Source organism: Haliotis cracherodii, unplaced genomic scaffold (genome assembly GCF_022045235.1).
Source record: "Haliotis cracherodii isolate W230 unplaced genomic scaffold, xgHalCrac1.p SCAF_2, whole genome shotgun sequence".
Classification (NCBI taxonomy): domain Eukaryota; kingdom Metazoa; phylum Mollusca; class Gastropoda; order Lepetellida; family Haliotidae; genus Haliotis; species Haliotis cracherodii.
In genome coordinates, this window is record NW_027266275.1 from 24,135,358 (window position 1) to 24,155,376 (window position 20,019).

Genomic DNA, 20,019 nt, shown 5'->3' on the forward strand with positions numbered 1-20,019 from the left:
CGCTTTCGCGAACACCTGGTGTCAACATTGATTTTCAGTCATCCATTCATATAATTTTCACCACTATTTTGCCTTTTACGCTCAATGGAATGTGTTTCGGCAGATAATTGGGACTGATTGTTCTGTGTCGTTGACGTTTTATATTTACACATTTGTCCAACTATTTGCGCTCATGAAATCATGCATCATGGGATAATATTAATATAAAGTGATTACCGCAGCAGATGTAAGGAATATCTGTCGGAACATCTATGTACAGATGCTTGGTATGTTGTGACTATTGCAGGAACTGATACACACATTTGAAACTTAGTTTGACGACATCCTTTTCTTCGAATTAGAGTCGCAGTAAGGGAATATAAAGCGATCTGTTGTATTGGATCCGCAAAATAGTGACAATTTTTAAACACTTCCAGAGTTTGAAAACGCAACAGTTAGACACCGACGTAGGTCCATCATGATTCCATTGGTACATGTAAGGGGGTTAGGTGTAGCGTCGTCACCGGTCTTCGTCGGGGTTGTTAGGGGTTGATAGGAGTTATGTACCATGCCTGTACTCTGAAAGCTTTCTGCACTCCCAATACATTGCAAACAGGTTGGAAACATATAAAAACGATATCCTAACCGCTTCAATAGCGAGAATGCTGATGAGCGACACCAACATCAAATACACAGGGATTGGGAAACGGCCAAGAACGGATCGGTGTGGTTGCTCAGCAGTAACCGGTGACGCCGACAATGGAGCTACGTCACGGTCTATTGTGTCCCCAAAGCTGTTGACATCACAGAACGATTACGTCAACAATCACTTGACGTCACCATCAAATCAGGCTGTCAGCACGGAACACGGCAGGCGGGCTTGTTGCTGCCGTCACACACGCCTTGATTCTACACAGGCCAATACTGACGCGATATGGACTCGAGTTCGACTCAGGTAAACCAGACCCTCTATTCCCTGCTTGAAATACAGTTTAGAGTCGCATCTGAACAAGACCTACACGCTACAAACCAACATGAGCGTGTATCCAGTGGTTGATCATGCGTCTGTCGGTACTGAATCGCGCTTGTTGCGCATTTGTCCAATTGTCAAAACATGTGGACAAAGTCGGAATGGATGTTATAACTGTCTGTTTGAAAGTCCAGTCTGAAACATTGTTGTTATCGATAGGGCAGGGCATGCTAACGCTTTCGCGAACACCTGGTGTCAACATTGATTTTCAGTCGTCCATTCATATAATTTTCACCACTATTTTGCCTTTTACGCTCAATGGAATGTGTTTCGGCAGATAATTGGGACTGATTGTTCTGTGTCGTTGACGTTTTATATTTACACATTTGTCCAACTATTTGCGCTCATGAAATCATGCATCATGGGATAATATTAATATAAAGTGATTACCGCAGCAGATGTAAGGAATATCTGTCGGAACATCTATGTACAGATGCTTGGTATGTTGTGACTATTGCAGGAACTGATACACACATTTGAAACTTAGTTTGACGACGTCCTTTTCTTCGAATTAGAGTCGCAGTAAGGGAATATAAAGCGATCTGTTGTATTGGATCCGCAAAATAGTGACAATTTTTAAACACTTCCAGAGTTTGAAAACGCAACAGTTAGACACCGACGTAGGTCCATCATGATTCCATTGGTACATGTAAGGGGGTTAGGTGTAGCGTCGTCACCGGTCTTCGTCGGGGTTGTTAGGGGTTGATAGGAGTTATGTACCATGCCTGTACTCTGAAAGCTTTCTGCACTCCCAATACATTGCAAACAGGTTGGAAACATATAAAAACGATATCCTAACCGCTTCAATAGCCAGAATGCTGATGAGCGACACCAACATCAAATACACAGGGATTGGGAAACGGCCAAGAACGGATCGGTGTGGTTGCTCAGCAGTAACCGGTGACGCCGACAATGGAGCTACGTCACGGTCTATTGTGTCCCCAAAGCTGTTGACATCACAGAACGATTACGTCAACAATCACTTGACGTCACCATCAAATCAGGCTGTCAGCACGGAACACGGCAGGCGGGCTTGTTGCTGCCGTCACACACGTCTTGATTCTACACAAGCCAATACTGACGCGATATGGACTCGAGTTCGACTCAGGTAAACCAGACCCTCTATTCCCTGCTTGAAATACAGTTTAGAGTCGCATCTGAACAAGACCTACACGCTACAAACCAACATGAGCGTGTATCCAGTGGTTGATCATGCGTCTGTCGGTACTGAATCGCGCTTGTTGCGCATTTGTCCAATTGTCAAAACATGTGGACAAAGTCGGAATGGATGTTATAACTGTCTGTTTGAAAGTCCAGTCTGAAACATTGTTGTTATCGGTAGGGCAGGGCATGCTAACGCTTTCGCGAACACCTGGTGTCAACATTGATTTTCAGTCATCCATTCATATAATTTTCACCACTATTTTGCCTTTTACGCTCAATGGAATGTGTTTCGGCAGATAATTGGGACTGATTGTTCTGTGTCGTTGACGTTTTATATTTACACATTTGTCCAACTATTTGCGCTCATGAAATCATGCATCATGGGATAATATTAATATAAAGTGATTACCGCAGCAGATGTAAGGAATATCTGTCGGAACATCTATGTACAGATGCTTGGTATGTTGTGACTATTGCAGGAACTGATACACACATTTGAAACTTAGTTTGACGACATCCTTTTCTTCGAATTAGAGTCGCAGTAAGGGAATATATAGCGATCTGTGGTAGTGGATCCGCAAAATAGTGACAATTTTTAAACACTTCCAGAGTTTGAAAACGCAACAGTTAGACACCGACGTAGGTCCATCATGATTCCATTGGTACATGTAAGGGGGTTAGGTGTAGCGTCGTCACCGGTCTTCGTCGGGGTTGTTAGGGGTTGATAGGAGTTATGTACCATGCCTGTACTCTGAAAGCTTTCTGCACTCCCAATACATTGCAAACAGGTTGGAAAGACATATAAAAACGATATCCTAACCGCTTCAATAGCGAGAATGCTGATGAGCGACACCAACATCAAATACACAGGGATTGGGAAACGGCCAAGAACGGAACGGTGTGGTTGCTCAGCAGTAACCGGTGACGCCGACAATGGAGCTACGTCACGGTCTATTGTGTCCCCAAAGCTGTTGACATCACAGAACGATTACGTCAACAATCACTTGACGTCACCATCAAATCAGGCTGTCAGCACGGAACACGGCAGGTGGGCTTGTTGCTGCCGTCACACACGCCTTGATTCTACACAGGCCAATACTGACGCGATATGGACTCGAGTTCGACTCAGGTAAACCAGACCCTCTATTCCCTGCTTGAAATACAGTTTAGAGTCGCATCTGAACAAGACCTACACGCTACAAACCAACATGAGCGTGTATCCAGTGGTTGATCATGCGTCTGTCGGTACTGAATCGCGCTTGTTGCGCATTTGTCCTATTGTCAAAACATGTGGACAAAGTCGGAATGGATGTTATAACTGTCTGTTTGAAAGCCCAGTCTGAAACATTGTTATTATCGGTAGGGCAGGGCATGCTAACGCTTTCGCGAACACCTGGTGTCATTGATTTTCAGTCATCCATTCATATAATTTTCACCAGTATTTTGCCTTTTACGGTCAATGGAATGTGTTTCGGCAGATAATTGGGACTGATTGTTCTGTGTCGTTGACGTTTTATATTTACACATTTGTCCAACTATTTGCGCTCATGAAATCATGCATCATGTGATAATATTAATATAAAGTGATTACCACAGCAGATGTAAGGAATATCTGTCGGAACATCTATGTACAGAGTTTCAAAACGCAACAGTTAGACACCGACGTGGGTCCAACATGATTCCATTGGTGCATGATAATAGAGAGTATTTAGTGTAAGGAGGTTAGATGTAGCGTCGTCACCAGTCTTCGCTGTGGTTGTTAGGGGCTGATAGACGTTATGTACCATGCCTGTACTCGGAAAGCTTTCTGCACTCCAAATACATTGCAAACAGGTTGGAAAGAGATATAAAAATGATATCTTAACCACTTCCAGAGTAGGAATCGATGCATTCAGGGCATGACACACAAGTGATTGAGCAGCATATCCTGTTTGTTGGCAGGTATGGGATAGCGGTAACTATTTTCCCTCTTGCAACTTGAAATAGAATCATGACACACTGCGATGGTAAATTAATGAGTATGGTTTTAAGCCGCTTTTAGCAATATTCCAGGAACCTCACAGCTGGTGATACCAGAAATGGGCTTCACACACTGTACCCCTGTGGGAAATTAAACCCGTGTTTTCGGCCTGATGAGTGGACGCTTTAACCACCAGGCTACCCCACCACCCTGATTAATTTGCGAGGATAGCTGCATGGACAATTATTTAAATGTGCACTTTGCAATTTTGTGTCACTGCTGTAAGTAATGTGCCATTTCACCGTAATGGTTTGTTTTCACTTTATAAGTATAAGAACATAAGCAGCTTTAATTAATCATTGCGATATTTCGTGATTCACTTTCAAGTGGCGAGGACTGGAATGTTATTTTCCAACAGCTTTGATGCAGCAAATTCATTCCATTGAAGGACTTCAATTATATCCACTACTAATGCCTCAAAATTGAGGCTCCAATTCTTTAATACATCAACAAGAAAAGAATAATTCTAAACCATTTTATTATCTTATTTTTAAGGTGAACAAAGACTCTGTAAGTGACCATGCATAAGTGAATACCCCTAAATAATCGTAACATAAATATCCGGTATGGAACCGGGAAATAGCCAGAGAAATGTCCAAATAGCACAATGAGGGGGATACAAGGGGAGGTTGTATGTACACTACACCCAACAGCAGCATATATACAGGAAACTATACAATTGCATCTTAATAACATCTTATATCACCTACAAAACAGATCGAAAAAGCTTTGATTATAACGCAACTTGCCAAAACGTAAAATGAAAATTCCAATCCAGGTATGGAACCTATGAGGTTCGCAACAGCAGCTCCTGAGAACAGTCAACAAGGGCCAAGGCACAGTGCAGTCAGATTATCAGCCTCTACGATGTCCTCAGGAAACAGCAGCAGATGGTTGTCAAAGATGGCCGCCTTGGGCGGAATGAGCGTAAACTGGGCTAGGGATGCTCGTCTACTCCTCTACGACAGTTTCTTCAACCTCAAGCAAGAACTCAATTACCTCCTCCTCCATATTATCCTCATGGCTGTAGATCTCGTCTGTGTCTACGCCTGGAACGAGGGAAATAGTGATTAGGGGTGAGAAAGCATGCAGTTCTATTGGTCTTGCTTCAAGAATACTGATGAGACATCCTATCACCTTCCAGGTGAAGAGTGACCTACCAATTTGAGAGTATAAAAATGTTTCCTTTTAAATTGCCCAATATGCAAGTAATGATAGTGTTTCTTATTCAGGGCATTATTAGGATATGAAAAAATCCAATGACTCAAGACTTCATATTCTCCCTGACCACACCAGAGGCAAAGAAATCAATAGTTTCTATAACACCTTTAAATGCAGTTTTAGTTAAGCTTTCAACAAGAAAAAAAAAAAGTCACACCCAATTCTTTTCACATAAGCATGACGAGACCTCAATATTGAAAATTAGAAAACACTGTCTTAATCAGAAGTTCTGCAAATTCTTGCCGAGTGTAACACAGATTTGACAAATATTCCCACATGAAAATATTCTTAAAATGTTTTCCTGTTATGCACCATATAATATCGAACCCACCATCTCTGAGAGCTAGTCGCAAGTCCTTCTTGCCCTCATACTCCTCGGTTCTCTTGGCGCGGTACCGCTGGAAGTCTTCCATCATGGCGTGGCGCTTCTCCAGGAGCTCCTGCAGGAGGAAGTACATGTGTCAGTGTAGTGAAGGGGACCTACTGTAGTCTTAGGTGTCATAATGCATTCATACTATCACTGGTGCCATACTGTAGTCTCTGGTGTCATAATGCATTCATACTATCACTGGTGCCATACTGTAGTCTCTGGTGTCATAATGCATTCATACTATCACTGGTGCCATACTGTAGTCTCTGGTGTCATAATACTTTCATACTATCACTGGTGCCATACTGTAGTCTCTGGTGTCATAATGCATTCATACTATCACTGGTGCCATACTGTAGTCTCTGGTGTCATAATGCATTCATACTATCACTGGTGCCATACTGTAGTCTCTGGTGTCATAATGCATTCATACTATCACTGGTGCCATACTGTAGTCTCTGGTGTCATAATGCATTCATACTATCACTGGTGCCATACTGTAGTCTCTGGTGTCATAATGCATTCATACTATCACTGGTGCCATACTGTAGTCTCTGGTGTCATAATGCATTCATACTATCACTGGTGCCATACTGTAGTCTCTGGTGTCATAATAGCCATAGGCGCTTTTCCAGTCATAACATTTGAACAGGTAAGTATGCATGCAAACACAAGAGGGATCTTTGATAATGAAATATGTGACCTCACAGCATGGCATGATAGGACACATTGCTTTGTAACAATCAACAGTTATGTGCCTTTCTTCTGCTGCTGTCACAGCAGGCAGCACAGTTATACAACTTCATTTCAGACTGATGTACTTCTATACATACCTTTGAAGCAGATTGTTTCTTGGAAATGTCCTCATTTTCAAACTGCTGAGAAAACTTCTTCATATTCTTCTTGACGTCCTGTCATAGATAAACAGAAAACAATTGTAACAACCTGAAACTTATAGTTACAAATAAAAAATCAACCACTCTAGTTTCAGATTCAGTCTTCCCAGAAATAATTTCATCAGGCTCTGTTTGTACATTAGCAATGATTAGGAAGAAAGACTATAAACAAGTTTGATCAACAAACAGGACAAAGATCCAGACGGAAACACTATCAAAGCATGCAACACATAAGATTATTAGACAAAATCTTCCATTATATTGTAGCTAGTGACAACTCAGGGAGTTAATTATAGGAACAAGATGTTTTCAACAACATAGATTCAGCCAATTGGCCAATAGCCTTGAACAGTGTTTTATCACTTGAGGCAAAGGCGGCTATGGCCTCTTGAAGTAATTGAGTATGCTATGCAATGGCTACTATTGCCATTTGGCTTCCTGTGTTTACCTTAATCATCTTCTCTGTCAACAGAGACGGTGGCCTTGGTCTCCATAGCAACTGACAGAACCTCTCCATTGGCTGCTTGAGCAGCAGATTCCCTTGGAAGTTCCACAGCCAGTACGCATTGTCCACCTGTAGGAAATACACACTCAATGTCAACCAGGTATTCCCTTGATGGACACTAAATTGAAGGATCCTGAAGAAAGGTCTTGATACACATTTCCCAACGACAACACTCCCTGTAGTCAGTCACAATTCAAATCAATGATGAAATAAGTCAGGTGACCTGTGAATATCCAGGGTAGAATAGGTTTTCAGCAACCCATTGCTGCCGTAAAAGGCGACTATGCTTGTCTAACAGGATGTCAGGCATGCTGACTTGGTTGATGCATGTCATCGTATCCCAATTGCGTGGATCGATGCTCTTGATGTCAATCATTGGATTGTCTGGTCCAGACTCGATTATTTACTGACTGCCGTCATATAGCTGAAATATTGCCGAGTGTGGCATTAAACAACAAACATCAACAGTCAGGTGAGCTAAAAGACATGTACACTTTCTCCTCGTCAAGACTGGCGATACATAAATCAAGAAACAAAAAACACATGTCTAATGGTCCAGTGATGGTACCGACCTTGTGTCCCCACCAGCTGACAGCGGATGTAACATAGCGACCCGTGGGATCCCACTCGATGTCTGTGGCCATGAAGTGCTCTGTCTGCGTCATCACAGTCATGTCTGATGTGTCCACGAACTCAAGAACACCATTCATGCTGAAATGAGAACATTCACTCAAAATTTGCTTGGAGCAAGGTCATATTACGACTGGGACACATCACGCAGTACACAGAATCAAACTAGGGTTTGGGAGCTAATGCCTTAACCACTAGGCCACACAACCAATCAAATGAATACATAATACAAACATGAACTATCACATTTTCATGTTATCTATGACATCAGCAGAAAGTGCACCTACCTTGCAGTTTTAGAGAGGTTATTTGTGCAAAAACAGTGAGTGATTGAGTATGGTTTTACGCCACTTTTAGCAATATTCCAGCAATATCACGGCGGGGGACACCAGAATTGGGCTTCACACATTGTACCCATGTCGGGAATCGAACCTGGGTCTTCGGCGTGACGAGCCAACGCTTTAACCACTAGGCTACCCAACCGCCCCTTGTGCAAAAACAGATTGAAATGGTCGACATGGTATTTCGCTTAATGTAACAACGGTCAAAAAACTCTCAGAAAACTGTCTTAGCACTGAAACTCAATACAGGTGTCACAGGACCAAGTCAAACCCTTCCGACCTTTGTTCCGCAGGAGAATGAACTTACCTCCTCAGACCAGCCAGTATGATAAACTGCCCAGTTGGACTCCAGAACAAATGGTTGGCAACTCGCTTCTCTAGTGTTTCTGAAAAGACATTAATCAAATTCAGGGTGTTTTACTGGTATGTCCTTGTGATAATTAATGTGTGACTTTCCAAACAGTCAAAGATACTAGGGCTGGGACGAGTCAAAATTTACTACCCAGGTACCAAGCCCCTATTACCCTACCCTCCACGGATGCCCGCTGTATGTACAAAATGTCCGATTGGGAATTGTTTTACCGGAGACTATAAAACGTTCTGATCATGAATACACTAAAGTTGACTGAAGCTTTATCATCACTCAAACATATAAAAGTCAGAAGGAGTGTGTGCATCTTCAGAAAGAAATGTAAACAATTGCAACTTGTAGTGTAACCATAGAGTTTCATTATATTGTTTTAAACAATGTATTATGTGACTAACCCCACTACTGAGTACCCATTCATGTCCTATAAGATAGATACAAAGATCTTGACTGATCCCACCTCAACTCTAAATTTTAATAGGCAATGTTGTTTTTGTTTTTTCTGTCTGAAGCCTTATTCACCCCTAACGAAATAATGAGCCCAAAAGATTACCATCAGAAACATGCACATAATTTCTTCAGGGACTGGGAAGAGAAAACCAAATTCTAGCTTGACGTCTCATGCCTTTTCATTTGAAACAAAAAACAATATTTTGAGTTTTGCTACTCACTGAGGTGTTCAACTTTTCCCCCTCGTAGCAGCGTGTAGAAAGAAACGCAAATTCTGGGAGATTCACCATGGATGAAGGCAAACTTGTTACCATTAGGCTCCCAGGCAAAGGCATGGACTATCTCTGGAATGAACATAATCATAAATTATTAACAATGTTGCATCCCCTTCCTGCATCTTATGCGCAGATTGGGCTATACGACATCAGGAACAAGTACACGTTTACAATGGGTTAAGTGGCCCACATTCAGACCTTTTGGTAGGAATTGAAAACAATCAGTGGGCTGTCTCCAAGATTTTCCACTGTTCAGCAATATTGAGAATACATCACAGTGACTGGCCTAAATATGTGCTTCAGATATTTCACCATCAACCTTTGAAGTTCACGCTAGACCGATATTACTAAACTTTCCTGAGAACAGGTAAAAATCCAAAGATGTAGTCCTCATGGATTAGAACCATTTGATTTGTTGTTTAACGCAGCACTCCGCAATATTCCAGCTATATGACAGCAGTCTGTAAATCATCAGTTCTGGACCAGACAATACAGCGATTGACACGAGCATCGATCCACGCAATTAGAATACGATGACATGCATCAACCAAGTCATCAAGCCTGACAACCCGCTCCCATTAACTGCCTCTTATGACAAGCATAGTCGCCTTTTATGGCAAGTATGGGTTGCTGAAGACCTCTTCTATCCTTGATCTTCACAGGTGTAGTACCATTTGAGGGCTATAACTCTCAACCTGTTCTTTCAAGCTTCAATTTTGCTACAAACGTAACTGATGAAAACTGACAGAAAATGTAAACATTGTAACATTTCTTTTCTTGTTCAAGCAGGACCAGCTACACATTCTGAGGACGAGTGAAACAAGGTTTCCATTAGACATGCTAGCATGACTACTCCTTTGGACTAGTACCTAAAAAAACCCCTGAATTTCTGGCTGACCACCACTGTGGGGAATTGTGAGTGTTTGGTGTGAGGACTATACACTATAACACTATAACAAGTGCTAGCCCACTGGTCTGGCACTTGGAAAGCAAATGTAGCAATGCTGTGCATCCCCCTAATGCTGTGCATCCCCCTATTGCTGTGCATCCCCTAATGCTGTGCATCCCCCTAATACCGTGCATCTCCTCATGCTGTGCATCCCCCTACTGTTGTGTCCCCTATTGCTGGGTGAACTTACCCTTTTGTTCCACCTTGTCAACAGGAATCTGCTTTTCTCTGATCCTGAACAACTCAAAGTTGTAATAAATGCCCTAAAAAAACATAAAAGAACTGAAAGATATTTTTTATGGATTGCAATTTTATTGAAAAAAGGTTTGCAATGAAGCTAAGGGAGATAACCCCTTCACAAATCACAGTTGCATCACCAAACACACAATAGGATTCAATTAAGGCATGGCATACCGAGATAAATAACCACCTTAGATTCGGTCAGGGTACAATGACACACAACTCACAAAGTTTCACCTCACTATCCGTTTAAGTCACCTCTTATAATTCGCCCTGAATTCTGAATTTCCAGTTGCTTATTATCTGTTCGTTAAACAACAAACAAACAAATAATAAGCAACTGGAAATTCAGAATGTCAAACTCCAGGTCCCTACGGGGCGAAGGTATAATGGCACAATATCCACTATCCAGGCAATGGTATATGAAAGGAGCGGTCATGTGTGTTGTAAATGTATCAAACCATCAGAGTTCTGATCCTTTCATTAGCAAAGACCAAGAGTTTTCTGGACTAACTATAGTATTTAAAAGACGCTGCCCCTCCATACTCACGCTGTATTTGACTTGGTCCTTGTCTTCCACCTTCCTGGCCTTGGAGTACCGGTCCACCTTGACACATAGGAAGTCCCCGTTCTTCTGCCAGTGCATCTTACAGCTGGCCACATTAAACAGGTTCTTGACGCACAGCTCGTTGCGGGTGGGGATGTCAATCACTGTCACACGAGCTGGAACATTCTCGTGCTCAGGAACCCAGTAAGCGATTATGTTGTCGCTAGGAGACCACGAGAAGTCTCTGCCAAAAGGACAAAACATTACTTATTAACCCCTAACCAAAATACACTGATGGAAGAGTTGCAATGATTGTCAAGATACAATGTTTGGACTCTCAGCTGAGCCAAGACCAACATGCATTTACTATACTACTCAACATGCTCAAAAAAGGTTGAAGATCACCCAATTCTTTCCAATTACAATAAGTAATCGGTCATGTCTTGACAGATTAACATAAGTAAGATGGAAGAAGCAGGAGGTCCTTAACTAATTTGAGTAGTATTAAGACTACAAAGACAAGTTGACATGGATTTCAACTATTTCAATGCGACATATGGGTACTGATACCAACACCTTTATTCAGCAAGTGATACTTGAAATTGAAATATGTACACTTTCAGGATAAAGGTACGTGCATCTGTAAACATACATAAGTTGATATCTGCAAGTAAATTGATACTTTAGCTTCCAAAATGCCATTACAAGATATCAACTAAAACTAGTGGGTTAAGATGGAGGCTGCTACTCGGCTCAACTTGGGCAAGTCATGTTGGAAGTCCAACAATAAGAGTGACAATATTACTGATGATATAGAGAAACAACTTTGTAACAAACCTGACAGAGTCGATCTTAAAACTCTTCTTGTCCAGCAAACCAAATGACTGCAAAAATAGATAGTAGTAAATTATTGATTAATTTACAACCATAATACTTGGGATCATGAGGGAACTTTCTGTTTATCATAATCTCCAATGTTATTTCTTGCGGCAAACTTGTTTGCTGTATTTTATTACTTGTTAACTAAACATGTATACGGCAAGGTGAGAGAATTGGATGTAAGACAGTGTACAAGCATGACCAGGAAGTGGGACATTTGGGTGTAAGGACAGTGTACAAGCATGACCAGGAAGTGGGACATTTGGGTGTAAGGACAGTGTACATGACCAGGAAGTGGGACATTTGAGTGTAAGGACAGTGTACATGACCAGGAAGTGGGACATTTGGGTGTAAGGACAGTGTACAAGCATGACCAGGAAGTGGACATTTGGGTGTAAGGACAGTGTATATGACCAGGAAGTGGGACATTTGGGTGTAAGGACAGTGTATATGACCAGGAAGTGGGACATTTGAGTGAAAGGACAGTGTACAAGCATGACCAGGAAGTGGGACATTTGGGTGTAAGGACAGTGTATATGACCAGGAAGTGGGACATTTGGGTGTAAGGACAGTGTACATGACCAGGAAGTGGGACATTTGAGTGAAAGGACAGTGTACAAGCATGACCAGGAAGTGGGACATTTGTGTGTAAGGACAGTGTACATGACCAGGAAGTGGGACATTTGGGTGTAAGGACAGTGTACATGACCAGGAAGTGGGACATTTGGGTGTAAGGACAGTGTACAAGCATGACCAGGAAGTGGGACATTTGGGTGTAAGGACAGTGTACAAGCATGACCAGGAAGTGGGACATTTGGGTGTAAGGACAGTGTACATGACCAGGAAGTGGGACATTTGAGTGAAAGGACAGTGTACATGACCAGGAAGAACTTACAGGTGTTTCATAGACGCTGATTGTGTCCTGGCCGATCCTGGCAAAGTAGGCGCCATCAAAGTTCCACCTGGACAGGAATTGAACATAAGTTTCACAGACAAACATCAAAAACATGTACAGAATAGAAACACAACCCAAGTTCAATATCTAGTTCATCTCTGCTGGTTTCCAAATACATCCCAAAAAGGTTTCAACCATTTGTTAAATCATAATTGTCATTCACGCTTCCACACAATGTGTAGATCTGAATATGCAAACTACCTTTGTTTGGGCATCTTGTTTTGACACAAGTACAAAGAGGAGTATTAAAAGATGATCTTGAGACAACAGTTGACTTTCATTCTAACAGTAGTCGTGAAGATCTGGGTTAGAATAGGTCTTCAGCAACCCATGCTTCCCGTAAAAGGCGACTATGCCTGTTGTAAAAGGCGACTAACGGGATCGGGTGGTCAAGCTCGCTGACTTAGTTTGATGCATGTCATCGTATCCAAATTGCATGGATTGATGCTCATGATGTCAAACTGTGGGTTGTCTGGTCCAGGCTCGATTATTTACAGACCGCCATCATATAACAGGAATATTGCCGAGTGTGGTGTTAAACAACAAACAAAGTAGTCTGTGATGATTGAAGCTGGAGACTCACTTGAAGATGGGCCAGGTGCCCTGACTCTCACAGTGGAAGCCTCGCTTCTTCTGTCCGGTCCTGATGTCCCATATGATGATCGCCTGGGGGTCCTCGTGACTGTCCTGCAGTGGGCTGAACGTCACCAGGTACCTGCACACCAACAGAAACCCCACTTACCATTACTTGTTGAAAAATCTGACTGATCTGTCAGTATATCTTACATAACCAGTGGGACGGTATGCACGGATATCATGATGCCATATCGTTTGATGTGACGCACATTACAAATGCCTATGTTCTCACTTCGAGTTTCTATAGAGAAAGTCTGATGGTGGTCACAAGATAGACGAAAGTTTTACACACAAATACTTCCCTTAAAATAACTCCTGTAACGCTTTCCATGTATCACAAGCATGCTGTACAAGCCTCATCAAATCCCACATACCGCCCCACTCCAATCAGCAACACCGGACCAACTTTTACATCTGTCTTGGTAATCCTTATCAGTGTCCAGAACTAAGCTCTAAAGTTTACATAAAAGTAAGTATTTTCTTGTGCACCATATATGATTGCAGAGAAGCTGGATTTTGAGGACCAAGGTCCACAAAGCAATCTTGGCGCACAGAAGATCATAAGTCCCTCAAATTAACATAGGCTTACAATAGTCTTAGCGATAAGATCGCTTTGTGCAAGTGTGCCAAGAAAGAGATTCAAGGAAATGTGGGGTGTGTGTTTGTGTGTGGTCGACCTATGTAAAGGTTACACTTTCATGTAACTATTCTTATTTTCATAGCGCACATTTGAGTAAAATTAAACAATGTTGATTTTCCACAGCTCGATCTGACAAATAAAACTTGTTGTGCATGGTTTTGTCAATTTTTCCTGTTTTGTTCAATACAATAACAGAACGGGCCTGTTCCAAAAAGTGATCGTAGAGCTATGGCAGTTGTAAGTCTATGTTACAGTACAGGAATGACGAACACATGAGCACAACGATTGTTTTGTGGAACAGGGCCAAGTACCAACTTCTTTTCAAGTCCAAGAATTCTTCAGGTGCAATCTGACTCACATTAAAACTTAATACTTCGGGCATGTGGTGTGATTTTTTCTCTATGCATGACGAGACAACCAGGTTTCAATACATGTATCACAATCACATGTAACCATGGTAACAAAACTGACCTTTCACATGGAGAAAAATCGATGAGCTGGACACCCGGATGACTAAATCTCATGATCTGTTCAAACTTCTCTCCTCCCCAAAGAGCAATTCCTTTCTGATGGAAAGTGGCCAAGTAATTCCCTTGCGGTGACCATCTTGCATATGTCTCAGTCCATCTCTATAGAAAGATCCCATGGTTATCAACGTACAGCAAGCATGTGTAACATTGTGTATGTTGACATTGAGTTTATTTAAGTGAGCGAGAATGGTTTTCCACCGCTTTTAGCAATATCACGGCGGGGTACACTAGAAATGGGCTTTACACATTGTACCCATGTCAGGAATCGACCCCGCGTCTTCGGTGTGACAAGCAAACGCTCTAACAACTAGGCTAGCCGACTGCCCCTGACACTGATTTAAGCCGAGAGTGCAGATACTAATAGCAACATTACTGCGAGATGCAAGGGTGCATGGGGAACTGAACAAGTGAATCATCAGCAAAAGCTTAAACGAGAAGTCAAACCAATTGTTTGTCCAAAAAGCTGACGATTTAAAGAATACCAGTAAGGACAACATGGAGAAAGTCTGTAAAAGTCACAGTCATCAAATGAGCCAGTCAACTTACAGCTCTTTCCTCAATCAAATTTGGCTCAGCCCCAGAGTTGAGGAATATGGCAGTTTTCTCTCCTCCCTCATAGATAACACTGTACTGGTCACGACAGTCTTTGTCCTGCAGCCAGTAGCGAAGGTTGCCCTGGAAACAGAACAGAGATCATGACTCTGAAGACTGGAAAGCAATTGTCTGCATGAGAACAATACAAAAAGATCTATTGGTTACTAGGCAACATAATTTCAAAATTTCAAACAACATTTCATATTCAACTGAAAAAGTAAGACACAACACACCCCACTGCCCCTGACTGCCTTGGAACCAAGAATATGTTTAATAACCTTTTCATCTTACAACTTCTGGCACAATTAGCATATAACATTATTGTTGATCTCAAACATTGTTTTCCCAGCTCAAGATTACAAGCATGTGAGGCCAACTTCCAGACCAAACTTACAGGATCATGATATGGCTTTGGTTCCGGCATCACCCATTCCTCAGGGACATTTTCATATCTGCAAAACAAACAAAGTGAACACAATGACAAAAACATTGCTACAATATCACTGATTACTTGGACCAGAAATCCTTACTGTCTCAACTTAACTGACTCCCTTTGTAAGTTCACAATAACATGTTACCCATCATCAAGTTTTATCAGTCTAAATCCTCAATCATCTTCCACCATCTGAAGCCTCACATGACCTCTGACCTTAATACTGAACAATATGGCTAGCTATTGAGCGAGTTGGGTTTAATGGCGCTTTTAACATTATTCCAGTTATATCACGCTGTCAGCTCGATGTGGGAGGAAAGCCCAAAGTGATGCAGGTCTCAGATGTTTACCACTTCTGTAAAACCCATGTGCACAGGTATGGTGCTGACAAACCTTGAAACATAATTGGGGCGAAACAGGATTTAAACCCACCATAAACGGTTTCTGGCATGTCCAAGGGACGCAACACTGCACAGCGAATCGCTGTGCCTTAGACGACTGGGCCACCCGTGCCCCAGGCTAGCTATTGAATTTGACATATAGAAATTGTAAGTATGAATTTGATTGAAATCCATCAATATTTATTCTTGGTCTGAAAACAGACAAGTTTTTGTCAAAAACTGTAACATTCGACCTCATTAAAGCATAAATGTTCACATGATGACAGTATTGTTTTACCCGTACTGGTCTACGAGACCTAACAAGGAAAGGTGAATTTTCAAACCTGAAATACAAAAGTGTGCCGGTCTCATCTTAAATCCTAACCATGGCAATGTTGATTCAAACTTTTCAACACTGTCAGCTACCATTACACACCTGTCAAAGTCCGAGAAGAGATTGACAGAAAATGTGTGCAATCTGTCCAACTTGTAACCATTAGTCATTTTCACAGCTTCTTGCGCATGCAGTGGGGACGTGTACTCCAGGAAGATGTAGCTGAAAGTATCATGTCAACATTAATACATATCTACCTCAAAACTGTTACCATGGTTACTATTGAACAAACACATGCTACATATCGGCATGATCATGAGATAAACTCATGAGGATTTCCTTTATGTGTTTTAAAATAAACTATGTCCCTACACAAGTTAAGGCCAGCATAAGCCAATAATAACTGGTTAGTTAACTTTCTGACTTCTTGACTATGTAACATTCTGGAAATCTTCTAATAAATTTGTTTAAAAAATCCTTCTTCCATTCACAGAAAAAAATATAAATTACAAAAATATTTAATTATTCCATTTAGTTGTATGATGTAGTGACCGTAAAAATGAGTGAGTGAGTTGAGTTTAACGCTGCTTTTACAGTATTCCAGTTATATCGAGCGTGTCAGCTTAATGTGGGAGGAAACCCAGGTCTCTGACGTTTACCACTTTGGTGAAACCCACAAGCATGGGTATGATGCTGACAAACCTAGAAACATAATCAGGGCGAACCGGGATTTGAACCCACAATCATAGGTTTCCGGCGTGCCCAAGGGACGCACTCTGCGGCGCCTTAGACGACTGGGCCACCCGTGCCCCCCCACTAACCATAACAGGCTTCAGCGTGTTCTGTGGCCAAAGTTGCAGAACTGATACGCATCAATTTCACAATGTTTCAGCTGTAAATCATCATGTGTTAACATTTAAGTGGCAATATTTAATATCCTTCCTTTGTTTGGTTTGTTGTCAACTTCCTTCATAAAGTATTAGTACTTATAGTCTCTACAAATACTGGCTTATTACTTTGTCACGGGATGCTACAACTGTTAGACTCATCATACCCTTTTGTCTTGCCATCTTTTTCTGGGTAAAATTCGTTGACAACATTGCCAAATTTGGAGAAGAGCTTCCTAATAACATTCTGCAGTTTTTCTAGTCGTTCTGGACCAACTTCTGGAACATTGTCCACCACAATCACAGAGTCGATTCCATCCGTCGGCTTGGGCCTGGACTTCAACAAGTCAGGGTATAACTCTGGATTGGAAAGTTATTTTGTTAGTACAAAAGTGCAGAAATCTTCCAGTGTCAACATGGTCAATAAAGCACAAACATGTGTTGTTGCTAGTACCCAACTCATCATAATGAAACCACATTCCTATGCACAACCCAATGATTCATGAAGTGTACCTGATAACGTTGATAGGTAAGTAAGCCTTTCACCACGGTTCTCCACACCACACCACACCACACACCCCAGACTCACAGAGAAGTATTAAGAAATCATTTTTGTTGTGTTTGTAAAGTATGATATGAGGGGTCAAGCGGGAACCTTTGTAGCTTTTAAGTATTAGATATGCCACAAAGCGACACTGAGAGATGTCGAAAACTGGATATAAAGCATCCTTAAAATAACACCTGAAAGCGCTAGGGTGAGGTTGACCTAACCTTGGCAAAATTTGCAAGAGGAATTATGGGCAGAAATCTTTCCATCCCAAAGGGGATTAAAGGTTTAACTGAGGCATAGTGGGTGTGTAAACTAACCTCTTCATAAACAAGGCACTTGTATAGACAACATATTCTTTTTGTGAATAAGACATTGAGACAATGTACATGCACATCTTAACAGTTTGCTTATATTATTTAAGATTAAACACCTACCCTACAACAAATAACATTCAGAATCAAAGAAATAAGAGATCAATGAAGGTGGCATCTCAGCCAGGACCAGTTAGTATAAAAAGGTAAACTACAGCGTCCTGTAGGCAATAGTATCTTTTATAATACCACCCAACCCATTGTTATCCTGATTAATCTCATTAAGGAAAGGGTGATAACTGATTGTAGAAGTTGTTTCTGCTCTTGCGGTAAAAGGCGACTAATGGGATCGGGTGGTCAGGCTCGCTGACTTGGTTGATGCATGTCATTGATCCCAATTGCGTGGATCGATGCTCATGATATCAATAACTGGATTGTCTGGTCCAGACCCAATTATTTACAGACCGCCATCATATAGCTGGAATATTGCCAAGTGCGGCGTTAAACAACAAACCAACCTTGCCGAACTCGACTGGAATTTCTGGGCTCACCAGTGGCTAATACAAGTTATGTCCCTTCTATCTCCAGCCTACTGAACAATCACTACCTCTCATATCACTTTTATTAGCTGCAAATGAAATGGCAGTGCCCAGTGAAGACAATCTATATGATAATCAAGATCTATATTGTAATAAAACAGATATTACTTTGCGAAGTGCATCAAATCATGTGACCTTTTTTAATCTCCTTGATTACAAACATGAACAGATTTGGAAAACATCTCTTGACGCTAAGCGGACGGTAAACATGCTTTACAAATCCTGCAACTGACCGAAATCTGCTCGGCAGTGGGAACAGGATGACAATTTTGTTACACGATTTTGAACTAGTTAGTCCAACAAATATATAGCTCCATCATTCCAAAATAGTTTGGTAAGAGTGAAAACTGGACTATTATTATAATCAGTTAACTCCCTTGCCTCTATCTAGACTATGTAATTGGTATCGGCCAGAAGTGTAGACAAACCAATTTTAGGTATTGCTGCATCCAAACAGCTGTCAACTTGGTAAGTGGTTTAAAGACAAAGCGATTATAACACAGGTAGAAAAGACGCCTAAACTGATCCACGGACTCTCGCCCATCAAGTAATTGTTCTAGCAATAAAGTATAGGCCTACATGTGTCGCAAAATGCACTCATACATATCGACATATGCTTCTTATAACTTGTCAAGGAAGTGAAACCTTGCAACATGACAGCTGTTAATTATGCAGTTATTTTAAAAGGACAAAGCGTTATCGAAATCGTTTAGTTTCGACATCTACCTCATCCAATCAATTGTAAAATAAATTTATTTCATGCAAAACCATGTGGACTTGTGCCAACATGTGACACATATGGAGTGGAAAATGTTTTGGGGCGTGAGTTCGCAATCCTCATGCACAATTCAAAAAGACACACCTTCATCGGTAACATTATCAACGAAATCTTCTGGATCGCTGAAATCAGGCTCATCTTCGTAGACATGGTCATAATCGTTATCGTTTTGAGATTCTGATCTCCGTTTTCCCTCCATCTCACTGTGCCCGGCCGCCATCTTGAAAACCTCGTGGTCTTGCCGGCTAGAATGCGCATGTCATCAATACGAAAATATTGTGTATGTGTGTTTAAATACCGAATACAAAATATTTTTACAGTTAAAACAATCAATTTAAAAAGAAACAAAGTCAATCTTGAAATTTTAAATCGATTTTAAAGCATGAAAAATTACGAAGGGAGGTAACTCGACCCAACACTTGCACTGGCAATGCAATGTCCTATTTTGTTGTCATGAGGTCGATCCTGTATGAATCTTTAAGATTAGTTGTATTATGTGTCAGTTTATTCAATCTTTATACGTTTACAC

At 41.4% G+C, this 20,019-nt stretch overlaps 1 protein-coding gene across 1 annotated transcript; it reads right to left on the reverse strand.

Annotated features, from left to right (window-relative positions):
* Positions 1–4,654: 4,654 nt before the first annotated feature.
* Positions 4,655–19,735, reverse strand: LOC139467861 (eukaryotic translation initiation factor 3 subunit B-like). The gene is made up of 18 exons (XM_071249368.1): positions 19,575–19,735; positions 17,420–17,612; positions 16,468–16,587; positions 15,613–15,670; positions 15,171–15,299; positions 14,566–14,723; positions 13,402–13,533; positions 12,759–12,825; positions 11,822–11,868; positions 10,988–11,228; positions 10,388–10,460; positions 9,195–9,317; positions 8,464–8,542; positions 7,758–7,896; positions 7,129–7,254; positions 6,618–6,695; positions 5,746–5,854; positions 4,655–5,242 (listed from the first exon to the last, which is right to left on the reverse strand). Exons 1-18 carry the CDS (start codon positions 19,708–19,710, stop codon positions 5,145–5,147), a joined length of 2,106 nt encoding a protein of 701 aa, XP_071105469.1. The 5' UTR covers positions 19,711–19,735; the 3' UTR covers positions 4,655–5,144.
* Positions 19,736–20,019: the final 284 nt, after the last annotated feature.